Source organism: Theobroma cacao, chromosome 8 (assembly GCF_053813885.1).
Source record: "Theobroma cacao isolate CCN51 chromosome 8, ASM5381388v1, whole genome shotgun sequence".
Lineage (NCBI taxonomy): Eukaryota > Viridiplantae > Streptophyta > Magnoliopsida > Malvales > Malvaceae > Theobroma > Theobroma cacao.
In genome coordinates, this window is record NC_142646.1 from 25,198,535 (window position 1) to 25,223,988 (window position 25,454).

At 34.5% G+C, this 25,454-nt stretch overlaps 2 protein-coding genes and 1 pseudogene across 4 annotated transcripts; 2 read left to right on the forward strand and 1 right to left on the reverse strand.

The window, feature by feature from the left end:
* Positions 1–4,094: 4,094 nt before the first annotated feature.
* Positions 4,095–10,288, forward strand: ATSPS4F (Sucrose-phosphate synthase family protein). The gene is made up of 14 exons (XM_007019688.3): positions 4,095–4,466; positions 4,897–4,986; positions 5,138–5,358; positions 5,446–5,509; positions 6,057–6,256; positions 6,346–6,826; positions 6,929–7,060; positions 7,244–7,375; positions 7,486–7,662; positions 7,803–7,856; positions 8,029–8,091; positions 8,667–9,509; positions 9,610–9,737; positions 9,820–10,288. Exons 1-14 carry the CDS (start codon positions 4,251–4,253, stop codon positions 10,091–10,093), a joined length of 3,075 nt encoding a protein of 1,024 aa, XP_007019750.3. The 5' UTR covers positions 4,095–4,250; the 3' UTR covers positions 10,094–10,288.
* A 293-nt stretch (positions 10,289–10,581) lies between these two features.
* LOC18592796 (tropomyosin) lies at positions 10,582–18,383 on the reverse strand. Of its 3 annotated transcripts, none has more exons than XM_088808898.1 (12): positions 18,197–18,383; positions 18,033–18,119; positions 16,710–16,843; positions 15,067–15,125; positions 14,396–14,450; positions 14,255–14,305; positions 13,422–13,461; positions 12,416–12,456; positions 12,240–12,344; positions 11,670–11,717; positions 11,198–11,292; positions 10,582–10,953 (listed from the first exon to the last, which is right to left on the reverse strand). In XM_088808898.1, the coding sequence occupies exons 1-11, from the start codon at positions 18,243–18,245 to the stop codon at positions 11,200–11,202; spliced, it is 762 nt and encodes a 253-aa protein (XP_088665024.1). In that variant the 5' UTR covers positions 18,246–18,383; the 3' UTR covers positions 10,582–10,953; positions 11,198–11,199. The 3 variants fall into 3 exon arrangements, with proteins under 3 accessions (XP_088665024.1, XP_007019752.3, XP_088665023.1); XM_007019690.3 differs by having other exon boundaries at positions 11,198–11,317; XM_088808897.1 differs by lacking the exon at positions 10,582–10,953 and having other exon boundaries at positions 11,096–11,317.
* Positions 18,384–24,391: 6,008 nt separating this feature from the next.
* LOC148761251 (uncharacterized) lies at positions 24,392–25,223 on the forward strand (annotated as a pseudogene).
* Positions 25,224–25,454: the final 231 nt, after the last annotated feature.

A 25,454-nucleotide genomic window follows, 5' to 3' on the forward strand; every position in this document is an offset into this window, starting at 1 on the left:
AGGAGTTAATTTCAAATCCATTAAAGGAATGTGTTTTTTAACAGGATCAAGTATAAACACTCACAAATGTTTCTTCACGAGATCAAGCAATAATCCTTACAATCATTTTTTAATGGGATCAAGTTATAACCCTTACAATAGCTTTTTTCGAACTCAAACATAACCACAAATTACCTTTTAACTAGGAGCAAGCATAACAAACCCTAACTTTTCAATACTAAGTAAGAACCTTTTCAAGGATGGAAACAAGAAAAAACAAGAGTACCTTTAAAAAGTAGATTTTGCTAAATAAGTACAAAGGAGAAAGAATGCCTAAATAATGGGTATAAGAATTAGAGTGAAAGCACAAATAAAATTTTAGCTCAAGAATGCTTGGTTTTGTTTGGTTTTTCTCTCTTTTCTCTTCAAGAATTTGATGCTCAAGAGATTGGATTTTTTTTTTCTCTTCTTCCACTCATTGAAATGCTTCTGAATGGTCTTTTTTATACTTTGAGAAGTCTTGGAGCCATTGGAGATGTATTAGACAAGAATCTAACCGTTAAACACATTTTTAAAACAAATCTAGCAGTTACTGGCTTTCAAGGATCAACTATATATGGTTCTTCAAATGTTCAAATTAAGGCTTCTATAGTCGAATACAAGTGTCCTTTACTCAATCCATTTCCCAAAAACTTGTAAGTTTGAATTCTGGCCTTGGGTAGTCGAGTGGGAGCCCAAGAGGATCAACTGGGGCTTCCAAAAATCGTAATTTTCTTGTCCTCTCTGCGTTAGGATCAACTAGGACCTTTATAGGATCAACTAAAGCTGTTCATGTTTTAGATTTTGCAACCTTTTTGTCATAGGATCGGCTGGAGCTTCTCTAAGATCAACTGTGAGTTTGATTTCTTGAAGATCTCCTCTCATTTTGTCCTTGGATCGATTGGCCTTACTCTAGGATCGATTGGAACTTTTGAATCTTCAAGTTCTTGACATTTTTGCATATGTAGTTGACTATATCTACCTTGTGGTTATCCATTGAGTTGAGAATGAGGTTCTTGGATAACCTTGTTGTTGTGTAGATCAATAAACTTCTCACTTTGTACACCTATCTTGCAACTTAGGCATCTCAAGAGTGATCATTAGTACTCATACAATTATCATTGAAGCTTGTAGACATTTGTGAAGTGAGTGAATGTGAGAGTTTGATGACTTCAAGAAATCACACAACTAAGATAAATAAGCTTGTAATTATGTAAGAATAAATGTATGACAGTTAAATCTTTTCAAGAACATATCAAGGATCACTCAAATAATGTTCAAGAAAATTTGATCATTTTGTTATAATCAAAACTATAATAATTTTAAAGTTAATAGAAAGATATATGGATTGGTTAACGGTTATACTATATGAGATAGTTACATGTATTTACTCAAACTATATACATGAAAAAGAAGGTAAAATGAAAATTTAAGTAATAAATACAAGATTGGATAATGTGTTTTTATGAATAGAAAATATAAGAAGATTAATAATAAATTTTTGTATGAGTAAAAATAAGGACAAATCATATGTCCCTGCAATTTTTTCTTGAATTTTGTAAGATGTTTTTAGCTTTTAAACAATTAGGGTTTTGCTATTTTCAAAAATTATTTTTTGATAAGCCAATTTTGCTTTTTAAAAAATGATTAAGTATATTTATCTTTTAAACAAATTAAACATGTGATATGATTATTTCTTTATCAAAAATATAGCATGGCACTTAGGTGACAAAAATATCTCATTTAAAAATATTCTCGTTTGGGAATAACGATTTAAAATTACTTCGTTTGAAAAAAACAACTCCGTTTTGTTTCATAAGAAAATTTGATCTTATTCAGAATTAATTTTTAAAATTGAGAAAAAAAAATTAGGTAGTTAAGATAGGCATGTAAGTTTCTTTGTTGTTTTGGAATGAAGTTTAGGAAGATTTCTCCTAAATGAAAACAAACAGGAGAGAAGTTGTTTAAATGCAACTCCTTTATTAAAGGGTGCACATTGCATCACCAACATATCTCAATACTTATTATATATTCCATACATATTTAATCAAGCACTCTTGTGTATGTACTTTGTTTTCAAATCAATATAAAAGAGAACAATTTACCCTTAATTATGTTTTCTTAATACAAAGTCGAGCAAAATAATAATATGCTTTATATATACTTTGCAATATCTTTTTATTTTGCAATATTTGGCAATGGGTGCAAGTGGTGTGTTGGTTGGGAAGTGAGGGATATGGAGAGGATAGAAGGAAGAAAAGGAGTTGAAAGGCTAGAAATGCATACACACTAGTTCCTAAAGAAATGGGATATTCCTTGAAATATCCCAAGAAATAGAAGAGCATATTTCTCTTGGAATTCTGTCTGTCAGCCCCATACATATTGCTGGATGCTGCCAAATAGCAAGTACTGCCAACTTGATCTTCTTCATTCCCATCTAATTGTGTTTCTGATGTAACCTTCACAACCCCAATGTCCATACGCTTTGATCCATCCAGACCCATTCTTTATCTTTTACTACTTTTTTCTCTTTTTAATTCTCTCCGTACCTTTCTTTTCCTGCTACCTCTTGGATTCTTAATTATTTATTATTACATTTATTCTTTGCAAATTGCAATGCCTTCCTTTTTGGCACAAATTTTCAGCACATATCCTGTTGTCAATAAAGGATATTTTGATATATGCCATGAGGATACCCTGTTCTTGTGATGCTAATTCATGCTCTTATTGCCTTTAAGGTATCTGATGCTTCCCAAATATCAAATATTCAAAAATCTTTTATCCTTTCAATATGTTTGTATATAATATACATATTAACCAAATGAGGTATGAGTGATAACATTTGACAGTTGAATATATTCCCTTCCCTTCTTTACTCACGAAAAAAAAGAATTTGTATATAGTATTATAGTATTCGAATTTAGTATTTTGATTTCTAAATACTTCTTTTTATCTTTTGCTTTGATTAGATTCAAATATGTACTTTTTATTTCGACCCATCAATACAAAATTTTTAACTCCGTCACTATACGTAAGAAGAACTCTTTGTCTAACAAATCCATTACTCTCATCTCTAAATTCGAATCCGAAACTTTTAAATTAAAATCTCAAAATTTTATTGACAGGGTGTCTCATTTGGGTGACGTAGTGTCTTTTACCTTGATATATCTTATGGTAAGGAAATAGTTGAGTTGTCATGTGTTTTTATGGGGAAAAACAATTGCAAAATGCAAAGAGGAATGGGAAAAGTATATAATTTGTGTGGTTGCCCAGGAATCGACAAAAGAAATATTTAATGATAGAGTTTTCAAAGACGAAATGCAATTTAGTAAGAAGAAAATGATAGTTTGTAAGTAGTAAAGAAGCCACATCTTTGCACAAATATTACATGGCCATTTTCTGTTTGGTAAACCATGTAATTTTCTACATCACTCTTTTTTAAACCACTTAGCCACAATCTTATAGCCATTCTCATCACCTACAATTTATAAATCTTACAACCCAAATTGGGTTGTTACCTTTACAAATCAAGTCTTCAAATAAAATTTAGAAAATTAATTGAGAATTAAGAAATAATTAAGAAGAAGAAGAAAATGAGGAATTCGGCTTTAAAAGTTATTATACTTTTATATATAAACAACAAAATCTCAAGTCAAGAGCTTTAAAAATGAATTATAAGGTATAATACCAAAAAGCAAAAAACAAAGTATTAATCAAATGGTATCCAAAAATGAATAATAACATATAAACTAAAAGTGTTAAGAAGTAAGTTTATTATATGAGGAAGGTACAAATTTTTGTAAGACCCTCTAGAAATTAAGAGAGGAGAGAGATATATGAAATGAATTAAAAGGATATTGATTATATATATATATATATGTAGGGACTTAGGAGTACTCAAATTGATTCTCCTTGTTGGTTAAATAACTTTTGGCTATTTTATATATATAAAGAGAGAGAGAATAGAAAGAAGTTTCAAAGGTGAAATAATATTGCTGCAATTTTCATTGGTTACTATAAATTAAGAGGCTTTGCTTCTTCACTTCCAACACCATGGGTTTCAAAGCCTGGGTCTTCTGTTTCTTTCCCTTTCCCTCCCTCCCTCCCTCCCTCGCTGCCTCCTCAATCCTCATAACTATGAAACAACTTACTTGCCTAGCTTTCTAGCTAGCTAGGTCATACATACATATATTACATAGCAGAAACGTAAAGTAAGGAGGTAGATCGAGGAAATGGCAGGAAATGAGTGGATCAATGGCTACTTGGAAGCGATACTAGACGTGGGAAGCGGCACAAGGAAGAGGTATGATGGGCAGCTGAAGATTGCCAAATTCCCAGAGCATAAAGTTCAGGTCAAAGAAGAGAAGGTGTTCAGTCCCACCAAGTACTTTGTGGAAGAAGTCATCAACAGCTTTGACGAGTCTGACCTCCATAGGACATGGGTCAAGGTTAATTACCCCTCTCTCTTACCTTGCTAGCTATCTCTCGTCTCTTCCTTCCTTCCAAACTCACCACACTTGAGCACCACTTCATTACATGGTATACATACAAGGATTTAACATAAATGGGATTTAAATTTACGTGTTAAGAAAAAAAAACTACTCATTCTGTAACTCAAAACCTTAACAAACCCCAGAAATATAAGAAGGAAATGCATATGAAGATTAAAGGGGCCCCTGTTATTTCATGGTGTCACTTATCAAGCAAAAATGAAGTTCCTATTACCAAAAATGAGACCCAATATTGTTTTAGAGGCTAAAGGCGCCGTTGACAGCAATTTATTGATTCTCCACTGCCCATATATCATGCATAGCTCATGATTAATTGGAAAACTTGTGATGATGATAAAACGGATGAAAAGGGTGGATGTGAATGCAGGTGATAGCAACAAGGAATACTCGTGAACGCAGTAACAGGCTTGAGAATATGTGCTGGCGCATTTGGCATCTTGCCCGCAAAAAGAAACAGGTTCCTCCCTCCCTCCCTCTCCCACTTTGCATCCGATTCTCCCTCTATATTCAATGCTATATAAATCATATATATTAAAGAAAAGAAAAGCAAAGGAATCATTTTCAGCTTTTTTTGTGTGGAAAAGTGAAGGGAACATTTGTTATGGCAGATAGCATGGGATGACGCACGAAGGCTAGCTAAACGACGACTGGAACGTGAGCAAGGTCGCAACGATGCAGCCGATGACTTGTCGGAGCTGTCCGAAGGCGAGAAGGAAAAAGGTGATTCCAATTATACGGAAGCAAGCAAGGATATGTCCAGGATCAACTCTGACACCCAGATTTGGTTCGATGATGACAAGGCTAAACATCTCTACATTGTCCTCATTAGGTATTTCCACCACATTAACTCTACTTCAATTCATCAAATTCAAAACTCACACAACAGCCTTCCTCTTTATTATTTGTTCCTCTGCAGTATGCATGGGCTAGTCCGCGGAGAAAACATGGAACTCGGAAGGGATTCTGATACCGGTGGGCAGGTACAAATATATATATATATATATTCGGTTTCGTTTCAGGGAATGCTCTTTAGTTGGAGAAACAAGTTCCGAATTGAAAATGAAAAAATAAAAATAATATTTAATTAAATTTTTATATTTTTGTTTTAAATTACATAAGATTTTATAATTAATAATTATGTATATTATTAATCAAAATATTATTTATCAACATAATATTTTAACATATTATAATAAATAATAATATAATATGTTAATATAACATAATAACGTAATTATATGATTATTTCATCTTTCACTCAAACACTGTTTAAACGTGAGATAAATATAATATGACAAATAATTTTATAATTAATAATAATTAATCTATTATTATTTATAAAAATTCAATTACACTTAACAAAAAAATAAAATTTTATTTAAATTGCTCTTTTAATAATTCATAAACATTTTCCAATGCTTTTCATTGTCTTTTTTTTTTCCTTGTAAATTAGCTGTAAAAGGAGTGGGAAACTTAAAACCTGACTGCGTTGCACATTTGCTGCAATAATCTAATAAAAATGTTCAGGTAAAATACGTGGTGGAACTAGCTCGGGCTTTAGCCAACACAAAAGGGGTTCATCGCGTGGATCTACTCACAAGACAAATCACCTCCCCCGAAGTAGATTCAAGCTATGGTGAGCCTACAGAGATGTTGTCCTGCCCGTCTGATGGTTCTGGAAGTTGTGGAGCCTACTTAATCCGCATTCCCTGTGGGCCCCGCAACAAGTAATTAATTCTTTTAATTACTACTTTCTTTCTTATTTTTCTTAAATGTTACATTAATTAATAGCTAATTATGAAGGTTCCCCTTTCAGGTACATCCCCAAAGAGTCTCTCTGGCCTCACATCCCTGAATTTGTCGATGGGGCTCTGAACCACATCGTGACCATGGCCAGGGCCTTGGGTGACCAACTCAACGGAGGGAAACCCACATGGCCTTATGTCATCCATGGTCATTATGCCGATGCTGGGGAGGTGGCAGCCCGCTTGTCCGGGGCCTTGAACGTGCCCATGGTTCTAACAGGCCACTCCCTTGGCCGGAACAAGTTTGAGCAACTGCTTAAACAAGGGAGACTGTCTAGGGAAGACATCAATGCCACCTACAAGATAATGAGGAGGATTGAGGGTGAAGAGATGGGGTTGGATGCAGCTGAGATGGTGGTCACTAGCACAAGGCAAGAGATTGAAGAGCAATGGGGATTGTATGATGGCTTCGATCCTAAGTTAGAGAGGAAGCTTAGAGTAAGGAGACGGCGTGGAGTGAGTTGCCTTGGACGATACATGCCAAGGATGGTGGTACAGACTTTCCTCTCCCTTCTCTGCATTTCATTTCCACCCCTAGAAAACAATGACTTCAACTTATAATCGCATTCATTCTTTCGTTTTTTATGGCATCAGGTCATTCCTCCAGGCATGGACTTCAGCTACGTCACAACACAGGATTCCTTGGAAAATGATGGTGACCTCAAGTCATTGCTTGGACCCGACAGGGCTCAAAACAAAAGGCATCTACCTCCAATATGGTCTGAGGTCAAACACTATTCATTCTCTTTCTCCTACTCAAATGGGGACTCAATTATGTATTTTATTCACCTTTCACTTCCCTATTGGCCCAAACAGCAAAGGCAACTGTTTGAGACATCCAAACTTCTTGTCGGATGTCATATGGTATGCTTTTTCAGTAACATTGTCTAACTGTTTTCAACAATGCAGATAATGCGCTTTTTCACAAATCCGCACAAGCCCACAATACTTGCATTGTCTCGTCCCGACCCCAAGAAGAATGTTACTACATTACTCAAGGCTTTTGGAGAGTGCCAGGCCCTCAGAGAATTGGCCAACCTGGTAAAACATAGTAGTTTCACCTTAGTTTTCCACAAACAGGATATAAGTATCAAACGCATAACACCATAGTTAATTAATCCGTTTATTCAACCTGTATCTTATTGTTACAGACATTGATACTTGGTAACAGAGATGATATTGAGGAGATGTCCAACAGCAGCTCAGTTGTGCTTACAACTGTACTCAAGCTCATCGATAAATACGACCTATATGGTCAAGTAGCCTATCCCAAGCATCACAAGCAATCAGAAGTTCCTGAAATTTATCGCTTAGCTGCCAAGACCAAGGTACATACATGTTGCAATTGGGTTAGAATACATCAGCCTACTGCAGCTCTGCTAACAATTTTGCCACACCCTAACCACTCTGTCATCTTTTGCTAACAATAAAAACTGTTGACTTTAACATCGTAACTTTATTCTTGAAGGGAGTTTTCATCAATCCGGCTCTAGTGGAACCATTCGGTCTTACACTCATTGAGGTAAGTATAAAGCTCTAATTCAGTATGCATAGGCTTGATCTTTGTTACATTCAGATTTCTAGAAAAGCATTTCAAAAAGCCATAACTTCAGAACTCCAAGTATCATGTACAAGAATTCAAGGTAACCATTAGTGATAAAATTATTAATTTCTATTCTAATATTATCTCCCAGGCAGCTGCTTATGGTCTACCTGTTGTTGCCACAAAAAATGGTGGACCAGTGGACATCTTAAAGGTAAGATATATATACTTTCGTATTGCCCACCCAGAGATTTGGTTTCTATCTTCCATTCTAAGTATGCAGATTCAATGAATATCAACCTATAGCTAAGAACACTCTGGTTAATGCACTAAATCATTTACTAATCCCAATACGAACATCTCCATTAGGCTACCTCAATGAAACATCTACAGCAACTTTGGTTTCCCAGTGAAATCCGCACTGAGTTTTAAGAAGGCATCTCACTGTGCTGAATTAAGAGTTCACAATCGAACTTGCCTATCATCCATTAACTGTCCCAAACATGACTTGTTATTTTTTTCCAAAACACAAACTCAATAAGCTAAATCTTTACCATATTGGTTTGGCATGACACAGATCACTCACAATCTGCCAATGATATAAATCATCCTGTCTATTTATGCCAAATCTGAAGTATGCTAACAGATACAAGTTTTCTTAATCTTGTGAGGAACCTCCCTATTCTTCCTCTCACCTGTGCTCTGATGGGTTTTGGCAAGTTATATGTACTATGTTTGCCAATGTAAATGTGTGTTCCACCTCATTAACAAATATGATTTTATCCCCAGGTACTTCACAATGGCCTCCTAGTAGACCCACATGATCAGAAAGCCATAGCAGATGCCCTCCTAAAGCTTGTTGCTGACAAGAACCTATGGGCTGAGTGTCGGAAAAATGGCCTGAGGAACATACACCGTTTTTCATGGCCAGAACACTGCCGTAACTACCTCTCACATGTTGAACATTGCAGGAATCGCCACCCCACTAGCCGTCTTGAGATCATTACAATTCCTGAAGAACCAATGAGTGACTCTTTAAGGGATGTGGAGGACATATCTCTTAGATTTTCCATAGAGGGAGATATCAAACTCAATGGAGAGATTGATGCGGCAACCAGACAGAAGAAACTCATTGAAGCCATTTCTCAATTGGCTTCTTCAAATAGCAATACTGGCATTACTTACAGTCCTGGTAGAAGACAGATGCTTTTTGTGATAGCAGCAGATTGCTATGATAACAATGGAGGAATTACAGAGACCTTTCAAGCAATAATCAAGAATGTGATGAAAGCTGCAGGCTTAAGTATTGGCTTAGGAAAGGTAGGCTTTGTATTGGTGACTGGGTCAAGTTTAAGGGAGACTATGCAAGCATTGAGTTCGTGCCTAGTAAATATTGAAGATTTTGATTCATTGGTCTGTAATAGTGGAAGTGAATTGTATTATCCATGGAGGGATATGGTAGCAGATACAGACTATGAAGCTCACATTGAGTACAGATGGCCAGGTGAAAATGTGAGGTCAATGGCAATGAGGCTTGCTAGGACGGAAGATGGGGACAAGGATGACATCACAGAGTATGTAGAAGCATGCAGTTCCAGATGCTACTCTTATAGCATTAAGCCTAGTGCCAAGGTGATTATGCTTATGATGGTGTACAATAATACTCATGCTAAAGGACTGCCAACTCAACAGGTGCATTTCAAATGTAATTATTGAATTTAAGTTATTGCAGACTCGAAGAATGGATGACCTTCGCCAAAGGCTTCGGATGAGAGGCTTCCGATGCAATATTGTCTACACACGTGCAGCATCAAAGTTAAATGTGGTGCCATTATTTGCATCAAGAATGCAAGCACTAAGGTCAGACCCGTTTTATGTACGATTTATGCAGAAAGCATTTCCTTTAAAAGGCTACAGTTAAATGACTCCATTTGCTATGCAGGTATCTTTCAATAAGGTGGGGAATTGATCTTTCCAAAGTGGTCTTATTTGTGGGGGAGCGAGGGGATACAGACCATGAAGACCTGCTAGGTGGCCTTCACAAGACCTTAGTTTTGAAAGGTTCTGTGCCATATGGCAGTGAGAAGCTCCTTCGTAGTGAAGACAATTTTAAAAGAGAAGATGCAGTCCCCCAGGACAACTCTAACATCAACTCTATAGAGAACTATGAAGCCCACAATATAGCAGGAGCTCTGGATGCCCTTGAGATCAAATGATACTCTCTCTCTCTCTCTCTCTCTCTCGTTTTATGCATCTTAGATCATATATTTATATAGGTAACCCAGTAACAAGAATGTAATTAATACATATCAAAGCATATACATCTCAACCAGCAAGATATTTTCAAATTGTAAGAATAATTTAAATGTGAATATGTAAGAAATTGCAAGAGGAAATGCGTTTTTATTTGACTCTATTGCAAGAGGAAATGAGTTTTTATTTGACTCTTAAATGTTATAGAAATGACATGAACGATTGAGATGTTAACCACATGATATTTTAGAGCAGATGTGATTCCTTGTGTGCATACATGTGTCCATTTTTTACTAATTTATTGAAGCAGCATCGTGTTTTATTCTCTTTTACAACAAGGAACTATAAATATGGGAAGCTAAAAATATCCATTGGCTGGGTAACTGGAAAGAGAGCACATCAAACAATGTTCGCATATTAGGAGTTTAACAACATTTCCTAGATTTATGAATAACAACTTCAAGAACTAATATATTTAACTTCTCAGCAGGAACTGCGAGATTATCTCATCACAATATGAAAGCACTGACATTTGTAGATATTCTTTCCCCAGTAAAATATAGAGCATTTTTACTGTAAATGTTTGCTTGGTGAAAAACTGTTCTCCAACATCTCAGATAACTAAAAAATTTACTCCATAACAACTATAAAATTGTTTACCATATTTTCCTATCAGCGTCGAGTTGTTTATTACCTTTAAGGATAACTGATTGTTGGTCATTTGAGTTACGGAATGTTCATCTACATGTTTTGTATTGTGTCAGGCATGAAGTTTCACCGTGTATTCCTCTCCACAAGCACATTTAATCACATTAGAAATTCCCTGCGGAACATGGAGGCACCTATTAGTAATCTTTCAGGGAAAACATATGAGACTTCTAAGATTGATATATTTATTTATAAAAGTCAGCGTCAGAATCATTGAGTTTCCTGTGTAAGGACAACATTCGAAATGGTGAAAACGTTTAACCATCTAAATTAGGACTACCCTTGCTTAAATCTAGCTTTGCACCACATCCGAAGGCCAATTCAAGAAACAGAAAGCATAATCTAATTAATGTATCTACCTTCATTCGTTCAACCTGGTTCTGCAGTGAGCAAAGATACTCGGTTTCCCCATCTTTTTCTGATAGAAGGACTTTGTATTCCTCTTCCAGAGCATCTGTACTCATTTCCAATACCTCTGGCTATAGTTATGAACAAGAAATTGATAAGGAAACAAAGAAAACCATAAACAGATTTCTAAGAGAATATTTTAATAAATGGATTATGAGGTTTTCTTTTTCCCAGCGGACTGTCATTCACCCTTTAAAATATTTATAAGCACAAACGTGTCAACTAAATAAAATAATTACCGTACATAGAAGCAGTAACTAATGCAAATGTTTCATATCATATATTGTGGCATTGTAATCTATCAAACTCAATCTAACGTTAGCAAGTAATCTTTATGTGGGTTTTGTATTGGCATACTAGTAAAATGTGCATGCTTGTAAACAAGTGCACACATGTATGCATTAATTTTAGTAAGCAAGTCACCTTAAAATTGTTTGCTCGGCACTTTGCTTCCTCAATTGACTCCTTGATCTGGGAAAAGAACATCAATGAATTAGCTCCCTTTGACATTTCTTTCTACTTGCATTTTTCCTTTTTCTTTAAAACTCTTTTCATCAGGGTGAGGAAGAGGCCAACAGAATGCTGAACAAGCTAAAAAGGAGGAGGAAAACTACCTCTGAAAAATATTTTGCTTAAGAAGGAATAATCTAAAATGAAAATAAGTCAAAATTGAAATTTGAGTTGTAAATTTAGAAAGCAATCTCATTCGTAATTTGACGGTTGCAGAAAACCTCTTTTCCGTAGATGAAATATCTTAAAAATGAGTGATTCACTTTGTAAAAGGCATAAGCTTTGGCCAAGCTATTAGCTTGTACATAATTAGAAGGAAAAGGTGATTTAAATCCTAATTCAATCAACAAATGCAAACATATTGAACTCCGGCCACAAGACAATTTTTTTTCCTTTGCATTACGAAAACAAATGAATCAATTATTTCTGTATGAAGCATTCACCCCACTCAAGTGGGAGAGCTGTTTAAGTTTATTGACTGACCTTGCCATTATCGGTGACAAGTTTGGCTTTCATTTGCACAATACCATCAAGCTTGGCTTTAGCCAAGTCCAACTTGACAATCAGGTCATTATCTGCTTCATTGTTCTGGTATTCCAAGGAATAATTAGAACAAAGTAACTCCTTAATCTTTAAATCATTGGTGGAATGGTTTTTACCACATAGTCCATGATTGGATGGTTTTCAATGCCACACTTACCTGCAAGATAAACCCAAAATGAGATAAAATAGCCAACAGCGTGTAAAAAGAACAATTTGCAAATCACCAAAATTCATTGTAGAACACAGGCAGTTGGGTCAAAGTAAATAATTAGCACCCAACCTATATAATGCAAAATTGAAGTGAAGTTTTTGAACAATTGACAAACTCTCAATTTTGGTCCAATCGGCACAGCGGCGAAATTGGTATTAGTAAGATTGAGAACAATAGTGACAGTGAGATTGACAAGGGTGTGGTATAATAGTAAGGGTAAAAGAAAAGAAAAAGCAAAAAACAAAGGCAGAGGTATAATAGTGTTGGTCCAATGAGTGCAGTGAGCTCACTGGACCTTTCAACCCCAAGTGCGTTTGGAGAGCCAACTGGAGGACCAGTGCAGTCAGCCTAATCCAATATTGTTGCTTTGGACCTTGCCAAACGGGTTGGTGCAGCATGATTGGATAAAATACAGCGTAACAGCTCGTGAGTAATAGCCGGTTTGATCAAGTGAATCTAGACGGATATAAGTTCTCTCTTTCTGGTGTGACTACTGTGTTAATCCATGCAAAATCTTCTATGATTTGGAAGCCAATCTGTACTGCCTAGACTGAAAGTTTAATTATATGTAAACCAGACTATGCATAATAAAGTAGGCTCCCTTCAATTGTTTGATAAATGAAAGGCAAATTCACTTCTATTGTTCAATGAGATCAGAAGCTCACGTTTGGTTGAGACACACACAACATGTATATTATGTCACCAGCTAAATTCTAGAAGGGTGCAGGTTATCGTATAGCAGGAAAGAAGCAGTCACTGCTCGCAATTATAATGAGAGGGCAAAGAGAAAAGTTGTTAATAAATAACACGTAAAAATAAATAAAATAAAACTAGAAGGCATAATCTACGTAAAAATGAAAAAGCAAACCACATTCTCAAACAATAAATTGATATAAGTATTGAAGCCAGACCTTCAGATTCTGTCATTTGCCCATCAAGTTCATTGTTGACCTGCATAGCATTTTAAAAAAATAAAAATCTATTTACAGGAACTAGAAGCTTCCCAAACACTCAGCAAAGCAAAAAAAAAAGTCTGTAAGAACGAGAAAAATGAAGCAATATTAACTTTTCAAGAGCAGACCTTTAGGAAGTCCCTTTCAGATGGAAAAATAGTCAGAAGGACAAAATGATGAATGACCACCTAAGGGTATATTAAAGCTTTATTATAACTTGGGCAGTATTTGAATATTGTATTCTCATTATGGCTCTCTCTTCTCCCTTCTCCAAATCTAAATTATGAGACTTATGAAGCAGATCAGCCTCAAAACAGATATTTTAACTAATTTCATGTGGATCTCCCAGCACACATGTAAAGTGAAAAAAATTTGACATGAACTTTTAACATATTAAAAATTCGCATTCAAACATTACATAGACATGCTTATTGCTAACAGCACATCAGTTTGTTACTATCTCAGTTAAAGAAAGTAATTCTTTCACCCATTGTTCACTTAAGGAGTTGCAGAAGATCACAAGTGATAAAATTTATACAAAACCCTAAAAAACCAATCCAAGTTGTCAAGAATATTGTTTGTCTCATCGTGTTTTGTTACTTCGTCAACTTGGACTCATCAAAATTAGCCAAAAGCTCAAAAAATTTGCAACAAGATGAAAGAGTGACCAGTAGACTAGCTATGTTCTATAAGAATTGTCTTTTACCTATACTGCCTGTCTCTTTCTATTTCTTTATTTGATTATTTATTCCTAGTCAAAAAAAAATTGCATAGAAGATGTAGCAAAGTACCAAGCCATGCTCTTCAATTTGTCTGCTGATTTTCAGAGATTTAACCCAGTCCTACTCACATATGAAGAGGAGATCATCAACTGCATGTTGAAAACTGGGCTTGAAACTCAGAAATTTAGAAGAGGATTATAGGACTCTGACCTGTTGTTGCTGTAATTTGGTAGAAAGATCCTTCGCCACCTTGGAGTAGTAAGTGCTGTTATCATAATCAAAAATAGGGATTCATCATAGTTGTGCAATTAACCATAAAACTGAGACCAACATTGAACTAGGAAAGAGAGACAAGTCGAGCATAAAAACAAATGCGAATACAAGCAAGTTACATGGTTCAGCATAAAACTATAACCAGAGGCACATCTGATATAGTACATCCTGCTATACAACGTCAGGAGATTATAACTTGTTAAATCAAGAAACTCAGATCTCCACCTGACTACATGGTAATTTGACATTTGTACTAGTCAAACAGCTGCTATACAACATCAGGAGATTATAACATGTTAAATCAAGAAAGTTGGATATCCATCTGAACTACGTGGTCCTTTGACATTTGCACTAGCCAAACAGCTTCCTCAAAACCATAGCTAACATAGAACTAAGTAGTATGAATGGCATCACTGTTACAGCTGATGTGTTGATCAACATGTGAATATATGTGGCTATTCTCCAGAAACATCTAGGAAGCTAATTTATATTCACCCACAATTTGATCATAGATAGCATTGTTCACCAACAAGCTAGGCATCATCCCAGAGTTTAAGACATTTTTAACAGTCGTTATATCACAGTGTCCCAAGTTCACTTTGAATTACCTCTTTTCCATTAGTTTGGAAGATAAGCTGAGTTTTTCCTGTTGAATAAGCTCCAGTGTCTGTATGTAAGTCGGAGACAAAATCAATAACCAAAAAGTTGGGCAAAAATATAATGGCAACATATACCTTATCTTGGTAGCTGACATAAATTAACTTTTCAATTAGGTAGACAACATTACTCATTTCAGCACAAAGTAAAAGTTTCACATGCATATTGGTCTGGTAAGATTCATTTTTTGAAAGAAAAAAAAAATACAGTAAGAGAGCACTATTTGTTTTGCTCCAAGTTTAAGCCTGCTGTCCAATAAACAACTATAAGAGTTATCTCACAGGGCTAGCATCTTACAACATGGCCACTCATATTGGGTGCTTAAAGGTTTCCTTCTTCGTTTAAAACTTAAAATATATACAATGGAGATTCTCACTCAGAATATAATCTATAAGAAACCACAGCAGAATGACTTCTTACACTTGGAAACGCAGGATAAGATGTGAGGATTATGATATCTTGGATTATTTTCAGTAACTTGATTCCATATTTAAATTGATGATACAGAGTCATCTTTTTTCTTTTTTCTTTCTGATACCGTGATACAGTCATCTAAAGGCAGAGAAAGAAAGACAAGGTCCAATTCCTGACGGAAATAGTTTATTTCAGTCCTTATCATTATTAGCTGCTTTCCTCTTCTTTACATAATATTTGCTTGAATGTACTTTAGATCCTATTCAGGATTTCCTTCACTTTTGACAGAATTGTAAGGAATTTCTATATTATATCCAGGCTGATTACTAATACTAATGAGGGAGAGGGGGGAACAGGCACATCCAAGGCAGCCAAGAAGAGGCACAGAACATTGTAAGCAATATCATTTATATCCTAGTTCCACTGAATTTACTTGCTTTGATCACTGTATCTCGATGTGAGAGAATGCAAATATCAACTAGTGACAATTCAGCAACCTAAAAATAGAACTGGTCCATTTTTTTTTTTTTTTATAATTGGGGGAGAGGAGATTCGAACCTTGCTCTTTAGGCAGGAGGATTATGCACCAACCAATGAGCCAAATGCTCAGGTGCGAACTGGTCCATATTTAGGGCTTATTACATAGATATCTTGTTGTACAGGTTATCTATAATGTACAAGGAAATCTCATTGCACACATTAGCTCTTCAAGCATAAATTTTTAAATTAAGCAAGCCTGTAGATACAAGGGACATCATCAGAAGTTGATAGCTGAAGTCTACTAACAATTTTCAGCTAAATCGAAGCTTCAGAAATGCTTGTGGTCAGTGGCTTCACACTAAAGGATGTTCAGTTTACCAGCATTATTTTACCAGGCAATTCTTCCCATACAAGTAACAGCTCATCAAGTGAGAAAAGTACACCTGTCCAATGTTCATATCCGCAAAATTTCTTGTTAACAAGAAAATCTATCATCTTTTCACTACTTACCTTTCTAGAGACAGGAAAATATGTTGAGTTAGTAATTCTGTTAAAACATTTGTATCTGCTGGCCAAGTTTATCCTTTTCCTCCTATGAGTTCTGCTTTCTTATTCCTAGCATAAGTTCTAAAGTAAATTACCAGATGAACACAGGTTTTGTATACTCATTCATATAATGAGAGAGAGAGAGAGAAATTACCTGGGTAAGTGTAAATGAATCAGACTCCAAAGAGGCTATTTTTCTCTGTTTTCCAATTATTTCTGAGCATATTTGACCCTTTGCCTTCACCATCTTCTCAGTATCTTCTCTAAGTTGCTTTCCTTGGGATTTTACTGCAAAATAAAGAACCTTCAGCAAATATGTAGAAGTATGAGATCATTAAAGAACAATAGAAGAAAGAACTGACTGCATAGAACTGGTCTATGAACAAAAAAGATACATATAATTCAAAGTACTTAGATGGGGGATAGGATTGTCCTTAAATGTTCAAATTGAACCAACTTGTGAAAAAATATTAAAAGCACTTTATCTATCACGTTACAAACACTGGGAAAAGAAACCAACGTTCATACAGTGTTAAACTGTTAATCCTAAAGTGTTAAAACAACTCAGAAATTGAAGTCTTCTTTCTGGTATTATCTTCATAGATTACAAGAAGGAAAGATGAGTAAAGCAAAAGCACGCATTGCTTTCTCTAAAATATTTCATAAGGAAGAAAAGAAAAGCGAGAGTCAGGTGAATAGGATAAGCCTCAATTTGCAGCAAACAAGAACATCAAGTAAGCTAGTTAAGCATAAAGATATTCAATAAAAGGAAGCATTTGCTAATATGTGTTACTTGAGATACATTTTTGAAACGGCCAATATAAATCAAGTAAATAAAAATGCTAATGCTTAGAAAAAAGAGTAAGATTGTTGACTAAAAGCACTGGGTAAAAGTCAAGGGAAAAGATTCAGTATAGAATACGTAAAATTTTCAGCAAGCATTGGGACCTGGTTCTAGTTTGCGGCCTTTGAGAATGCAAAAGCAAAACATATTTCAAAAGAATTAAAAATTTAAATTTGACTTTGATGACCAAGGAAAAGCCTGGTTTTCCTACCGTACATAACCATTTGAATTGGAATTTTTTATAGTGATTTGCCCACTTTTAACCAAATATGACTTTCCCCTAAAAATGTAATTTGTTTGCACAAGAAAATACGTGATTTTGCTCTACACTTATATAGAATAATCATGGCGACGATTTGATCGCTTTAAGATGTATGTGATGAATGATAGCATTAACAACAAGAAACAAACATGGCGACGATTTTGAAATTCAAACAACAGAGAAAGAGAAAGAAAAGGAGAGATCAGTCGGAAGAAGATAATCAAGGGGCAACGGATCATGCAATTGAATCGCTTACTTACTAGTTCTTGTTTATATTATATGTTAAACTCAAACCACATTTAATTAATTCTATATTTCCGTCATTTGATAGTCGATTCAATTAGGGCAAAAATTTAAAAAAAAAAAATCACCAGAAACGATATCATCTTGCAAGGTCTGAATTGTCGTAAAATGCATCTGCTCTTGAGCTGAAATCTTGGACCCTTGATCCTCCACATCTGCATTTTGTTTTCAGAGATTAACAACAATTGATTGACTCCGAAGAAAGAGAGAGAGAGAAAGAATCGGTAGGTACCGTTGATTTGAGAGCGTAGAGTTTTCATGAATTCCAAGTACTCTTCCATTTTCGCTGCGGCTTTGCTCTTCTAAGTTCTACACCCTCCTCACCCCTCAGTATATGAAGTTGTAGAAACATAAACAAAGAAAAGGGAATAGCTGACAGAGAAAATGTGAAGCAGCTTCTGCCTTTTGAAAAATGGAGGGAAAACCAACAAAACCTGAATACTGGGAAAGGGCATTGAGCTCTCCAAGAGTTGGGTTACCCGCTTAACCGCGTGGGCTTCGTCCGACTCGGGTTGGGCTTACAGATAGATTTTACGAATTTGGGTCGTCTTGGCCTTGTTTCATTATTTTATTAAAAAATAACATATTTTTTAATTAATTTTAAATTTTAAATATATTTATAAATATTAATATATATAATAATCATAATAATTAAATGGACTGACTGAGCCAAACTCGGGCTTGAGAGGGGCGATCCATGAACGCATGTAATTGAATATTCAGTTTGGAGAGTTAATGTAGATTTAATTTGTTGGTTTAGATGTAAATATTGTGTAAAAGTTACATTTGAGAAAGTATTAAAAGGTTAAAAGATAAATTTAAAATTATCTCTTACCGGTTTTCATGTATCCATTTTTTTGGCTAACGATCAACATTCTATTTTAAAATTTTTGAAATTTTCTCTATAAATGGAATCTCTTATTAAATTAAAAGTATCCAAGGATTTGAGTTATCCACCTACTTAATTTAAGTTTTTCTTGAAATTACCATAGATCTTTGGTCAATTCCCAACTTGCCTTGTTCTCTTGGGAACCACTTCTATTTTACTGGATGTTGGTGTCTCAATCTATAATTCTTTTGCTTATCACCCTATCAATCAACACTTGCTCCACCTCCAACTCATGCATTGCCTTGCTCCTTTGCATTTTAAGGCTTCAACATATTGATGTGGAACATTGAATGGACCTTTGGTTTAGGTGGCAACTCCAACTTGTACACCATCTTGCTAATTTTTTTCAACACTAGATAAAACCCTTATATCACAGAATCAATCTTTTGTGAATAAGGATGAGTAAAAGTTAATTAAAATTGATTTAACTGAATTAACTAACGAAATTCAAATCCAGCTTTTACCTTGCCTTTAAGTCTATTAAAGGAGAAAATTCAATTAGTTCCATTAAAAATCTATATAAAGTCGATTAATTGGATATTTTTATCGAATTAATTGACTTAATCGATTGCTCACCCTTACGTATGAATAACTTTGTGTCTCAGCATCAAATGAAGATTCACCATCACTACATCTTCTACCTCGGAGTATGATTAACTTCAAGATTGATTAAACCCCTTCTTTGCCCTTTTGGTGGCCTCATGTAGACAAGTTTGAGCCAAGTTTATTACTTTTATCAAGCTTAAGCATAATTACATGTTACAGTTTTGGGATAGAGTAGCTCGCTACTACAACATTCGATGTGAAAGGTTGCTTCCTAACCACCACCTCAAAAGTGTTTTGTCCTATCGCTCACTATGTTGTAAGTTATGCAAGAACTACATTACGGCCACTTACCTCGACTATTCAATTTACTGTTGTGCACCAAGTGAAATAAATACAACTCTAACAAGACATTTACTCTTTGAGCCTAACCATTCGTCTAAGGGTGGAAACTAGTCAAAAAGTTAAGTTTAACACCCCACAACTTAAAGAGCTTCGTCTAAAACTTTCGTGTAAACTAACCACCCTTGTCGTAAAAAATGGTTAATGGCATAGTCTAGTATTTAATCATGTATCTCATGAATAACCTCGTGATCTCTCAAACAGAACACTCTCTAGACGTATTTGTAAAATTGATCTACCATAACCATAATGCTCCCTTGGCCATCCACTCATAATTTTATACTCTTATATCAGTTACCCACGTTCAATTATGGTCTGCATATCACCCATTCTCCACTAATCTCCTGTTAATCACCTTGACATGCCCACTTTCTTTGTTTCAGTTACTTCTTTGATGGGAAGATAATATATATGTATGTATGTATGTATGTATGTATATATATATATATATAACAGAGTATGGGTCTCTAAGCTCAGTATTTTCTAAATACATAATATCTAAGTGAGATTGCTAAAGTTTAGAAGGGCCCTTATACAAAGAATCTTATTCCTGTGACATCAATGGCTGGAGGTTAATATCCAATTCTGCATTTCAATTTTTCTCTACATTAATTTTGTTAACATGCATATGTATAAGCATCTATGATGTCTTTTAGTTAGTATCAAAGCAATTTCAACCTCTGTCTTGATGTGCTTGAGTTTTTGTTTTTGTATGCAAAATGGCAGAAAGTTATGTTTTATAAACTTGAAATTGTTTAGTCAAATTTTTAATAAAATGATGTTGGAAAGGTCAAGGAAATTCAATTATGAGCAAAATAGCTTTTGAAATGTTGAAAATGAAGTCCCAAAGACCTAGATATGACTAGATTTATGAAACTGGTTCAATTTTGGGTCGAGGAAATCCATCTAGAGGTAGAAGACGATGAATAAAAAAAAGATTGAACTGCTTATTTTCCTTTGATAAGTTTTGGGCATGAGCTTATTTCTTTTCTTTTAATACATGAGCCTACTTCTTTTCTTTTTAATGAGTTTGGGCATGGGCCTCCTTCTCCATACATTGATAAAAAATTAGGTGATAAATGATTCAGTCAACTCTAACAAAGTCCAACAGTCATTCCTTTTAGATATACATGTCAAATCCTATTCTATAAAATAATTACGACGTCATTTACATACTCAATAGAATGTTTGCATGTTTAGGAAGTTCGAGGAATCGTTAAAAGATGATATTGCCCCTAATGGTACCATTAAGTCGATTAAGACTCGAACTAGTTCAAATAGGAATTTTGAGGTGAAATTAAGAGTTTCATAGTTCAGGGATGACTCAAAATGGTAATTCGGAGTTCGAGGATCAATTTAGAGTCAAATCGAAATTTTACTATTTAAGGGTAAAATGGTCATTTGCCACCTAGGGACAAAATGGAAATTTTGAGAAAAGATTTTTTTGGCCCCATTTAACTTATTGGAGTGTGATTTGAGTATTGGAGTATAATTTGAGGGTTTGGCAGTGAAAAAGTTTAATTCCGGTGATTTCTAGAGTGTAAGGGCAAAATCGTAATTTTTCCACCTGCGGATAAAATTTGAGATTTTGAGAGAATTTAGATCACATTTGAAAAATTGGAGAATGGTATGAGTATAAGGGATGAAAAATATGTCTATGGACAATTTTTCAGTTTTTGGGGCAAAAATGTAATTTTGCCACCCTAGGGGTAAAATTATAATTTTGCACCTCCAGAGCATTTTTTCAGCACAAGGTCTTCACCCATCATCATTTTTGACCCTTGAATAATGTGTGGTGTAGAGAGAAAGCTTAATAGTTAAGAAATGACACATGGACCAATAATAAGGTGACATGTGTCAAGTTTATATTCATTATTTATTTAGCTTTTAAAATAAGCATAAAAATCAGCCAACTTTCTTTTACATGGCCGGCCAAACAAAGAAAAAGGAAGAACAAAAGGAGGAAAGGAAAAAACAAGAAACTTACGTGGGAAAATTAAAGGAAAATTGGTGGATTTCAAGGAATCAAGCAATCAAAGGTAAAATTTCTTGATTTTGACTTGTGATCTACCTTTCCCATGCATTTCTCCTTATTTTTCATGGTTAGATTTCATGTTTTCATGGTGAATTCATGGCTGCCCAAATGGGTATGGAGAGAGAATGAAGTTAGATTAATTTGATTTTAAGTTATGTTAGTGTTTTTAATTAGTTTAGCAAATTTAGAAACAAAACAACAAGAAAAGAATTCATTTTCCTCCATTACCATTATTGGTCGAATTTTCTAGGAGAATATTGGTTGCTGATCTTGATGTTTATTTGAGGAATTATGATGAATAATGATGAATTATGAGCCTAGAAAAATAATGAGAAATTTCGGAGTAAAAATATGAATTTTTACCCACTAGGGGTATTTTCGTAATTTGCTATCGGGACTGATAATTTGCACCACACTGAGGAACATTAAGTCAATTTGGGTGCAATTGAGGTATAGAAACTGAAAAAAAATAATTTGGAGTTTAAACGGACGCGTATATCGATTTATCGGGTAAAAAATCGAAATAGGCAACATCTCGTTTAGGCAAAATTTAGACATTTTGCACTTCATATCATGCATTAGTAGTATAAATTAGTTTATTTTGGTTTAGTACCAAAGTAGTAAACCTCTTAATTGTGCAATTTATCAAGGTGGCGAATCCTCTGGCAAGGGCAAAGAAATCGCACCCGATGAGTAATAGTTGGAGTACCCGAATGTAGTTTTCGAAAATTGTGAGTAAACTTATTATCGTCTTAATTTTCTAGAGTAGTTTTATACAATTGTGTGATTTTATGGAAAATGGGTTTAAATGGTAAATTGCTATGTTTTAAGAGAAATTGTGATTTTATAAAATGATTTTATAAATTTTCTGGAAAATCGAATACTGGTTTTGAAAATAGAGTAATTGGAGACTGCCTGCTTGTGTTGTAAATTTATGGTTTTAAATTGAATGGCTTATGACAATAAATGAGCATGAATGGCTAAACTGATTTTGGTTTTAGAATTATTTGTATTGTGTATTTAGCCTTGAGAGGCTAGGTTGCGATAAATTACCATGTCATGCAGAAAAAGATTTTATAAATTAGGTAGTAGATAAAAGATTAGCTACTGCAGTGGTGGGGGATTCCGTGGACCAGCCTATTAGAGGGACACGGTAAACTCTTTTATATTCTCACCTCGGTCGTAGAGGCGCGTAGGGTATCTCCTAAGGTGGGCTTTTTGAATGCACTTCACGTGGACCACCATGTGAGAGTGAGACTCAGCCAACGTCAAGAACGGTTATGTTTCAAAATAAAAATATGATTTATGTGAAATATAAATTTTTAACAGCCTTGGCGGACTGGGTTGGATACCCCTGGTCTAGGTGTTCCCGAGTACAGGATTTGGCATGAGCCAAGTTTTGAGTAATTCACGAGTCATATTGATTTTTTGGTTTAAATGAATATTCGTGATGTGAAAAATTTGCTGAAGTTAATTATTTTTAATTGTCTCCATTTACTCGTCTTTAGATAGTTTAGATGGTGTTTGTTTACTCACTGAGATTTTATAATCTCATCACCCTCAATTCCCCACATTTTAGGTTCGAGATAGCCGGTAGAGAGCCGATTGCATCAAGGACTTCAGTTAGCCTTGCATTGTCAAAATTATAAGTTTACAAACTCGCATCTTATTGGTTAGTTGGGGGCCCACATGTCATTGTAAAAGTAATTTTATACTTTCGTTATCTGATTTAAAATATGTATGAACATATTTAGCTTTTACATCATGTTTTTGGCGAGTTTCGGTATTATCGAAGAAAAATGACGAAAATGCCCCTGTGAGCCAGAAAATAATATTTTATTGTTTTGATTTGGAAACGACTTATGATTTCTTAAAATGCAAGATTTAATAACTGTCGCTCACCGGGGAGATGTGGAAGCTGATGCTAAGCCTTACGGGGTTCCGATTGGCATTCGGGGTAATGAGTGCCTATCGGGACGTTGCGACGGTTGTCACGGGCCCGATGGGAGTTTTAGGTCGTGACAATACATATGTCCCTTAACCCAAAACATAGAAGGCCAATATTAAAAAAGAAAGAAAGAAAGAAAGAAAATCTGCCATTTTGAAATATTTTTTTTGAACTTTTTAATGCTTGATTCTATGCATAAATTAATGAATGTATATATTTTTATTGTTTACTTATTATATGTGTATACATGCATGTTGTTTAATTATTTTATGCATAAAATTGGATGTCATGTGATCAATATAATTTTAATTAATTAGAGATTAACCACAAAATCTTTGATTAAGCTAAATTGTATATTAAGTATCCTTGGATCACCTATAAACAAATAACATCAATTGTTATTAATCATATTCAAATATGATAAAATATATCCCACAAGATTTTTTTATTATATTTTTATGATGAATTAGGATAAAATAACAAATTATTTTTCTTAATTTACCTACAAGAATTAAGAAAAAGAATATAATTTGATAGTTTTATCATGAAGTTTGTTTATGAATCTTTAAAATAAAACTTGGCCCACAGACAGTTTTTTTTTTTTTTATAAATGGGGGAGAAGGGATTCGAATCCTGTTCTTTAGGTAGGGGGATCATGTACCAACCAATAAACCAAATGCATATGTGTATAAGCATTTCTATTTGTTATTTGGTTTATACTTTTAAGTATGATTTACATGTTTTACATTGATAAAATATGACATGTTTATTAGTCTCAATTTCTGTGACATAAGCATGTATATTTTTTATATGCAGTTAAACAAAGTTTGAATTTTTCTAATATCAAATGTAATATTCCCAATTTAAATGATAATAATTATAAAATATGGAAGGAGATGATTCTTTTCCAATTAGGGTGGATGGACATTGATTACACTATTTAGAAGGGTAAAATACCTACGCCAACTAATACTAGCATTCAAGCTGAAATTGCTCTTTATAAATGATGGGAGCGATCTAATCGTCTCAGTATAATGGTCATAAACACAAAAAATTTTGCTAGTACACGTGGTTCAATAGGAGAGCGTGATAATGTTAAGGAACTACTAAAGGCTATTGATGAACAATTTGAGTCTTCAGATAAGGCCCTAGCCAGCATTTTAATGACAAAATTATCATCAATGAAGCTCACCAATGTTAGAGGTGTGTGTGAGCACATCATGCAGATGATGGATATTGCAACTCAACTCAAGTCTTTTAAGGTTGAGATGTTTGAATCTTTCCTTGTGCACTTCATTCTAAATTCTCTTCCACATCAATATGGAGTTTTCAAAATCTCTTATAACGCACATAAGGATAAATGGTCAATTAATGAACTTCTGATCATGTGTGTTCAAGAGGAAAACAAGTTCATTGCGGAATCGGCGAAAGTGCACATATGACAACGTAAGGAAAGAACAAATGACAAGCCAAACTAACGTCAAAAAGGAATCCAAATGTTTTTTGTAAATAGAAGAGGCACATGAAGAAGGATTGAGTCAAATTTAAGGCTTCACTTTAGAAGAAAGGTAATTCAATCTCACTTGTTTGCTGTGAATCTAATATGGTTGATGTTTATATTAGCTTTAAAATTATTATAGTTTTGATTATGACAAAATGATCAAATTTGCTTG

Coding starts and splice junctions, on each gene's coding strand:
- ATSPS4F (XM_007019688.3), top strand. CDS start 4,251: ATGGCAGGAAATGAGTGGATCAATGGCTACTTGGAAGCGATACTAGAC. Junction 4,987..5,137: donor TTGCCCGCAAAAAGAAACAG/GTTCCTCCCTCC, acceptor TTGTTATGGCAG/ATAGCATGGGATGACGCACG. Junction 5,359..5,445: donor CTCTACATTGTCCTCATTAG/GTATTTCCACCA, acceptor GTTCCTCTGCAG/TATGCATGGGCTAGTCCGCG.
- LOC18592796 (XM_088808897.1), bottom strand. CDS start 18,245: ATGGAAGAGTACTTGGAATTCATGAAAACTCTACGCTCTCAAATCAAC. Junction 14,451..15,066: donor TCCAAACTAATGGAAAAGAG/GTAATTCAAAGT, acceptor TTATGATAACAG/CACTTACTACTCCAAGGTGG. Junction 11,318..11,669: donor GCCGAGCAAACAATTTTAAG/GTGACTTGCTTA, acceptor TCATAACTATAG/CCAGAGGTATTGGAAATGAG.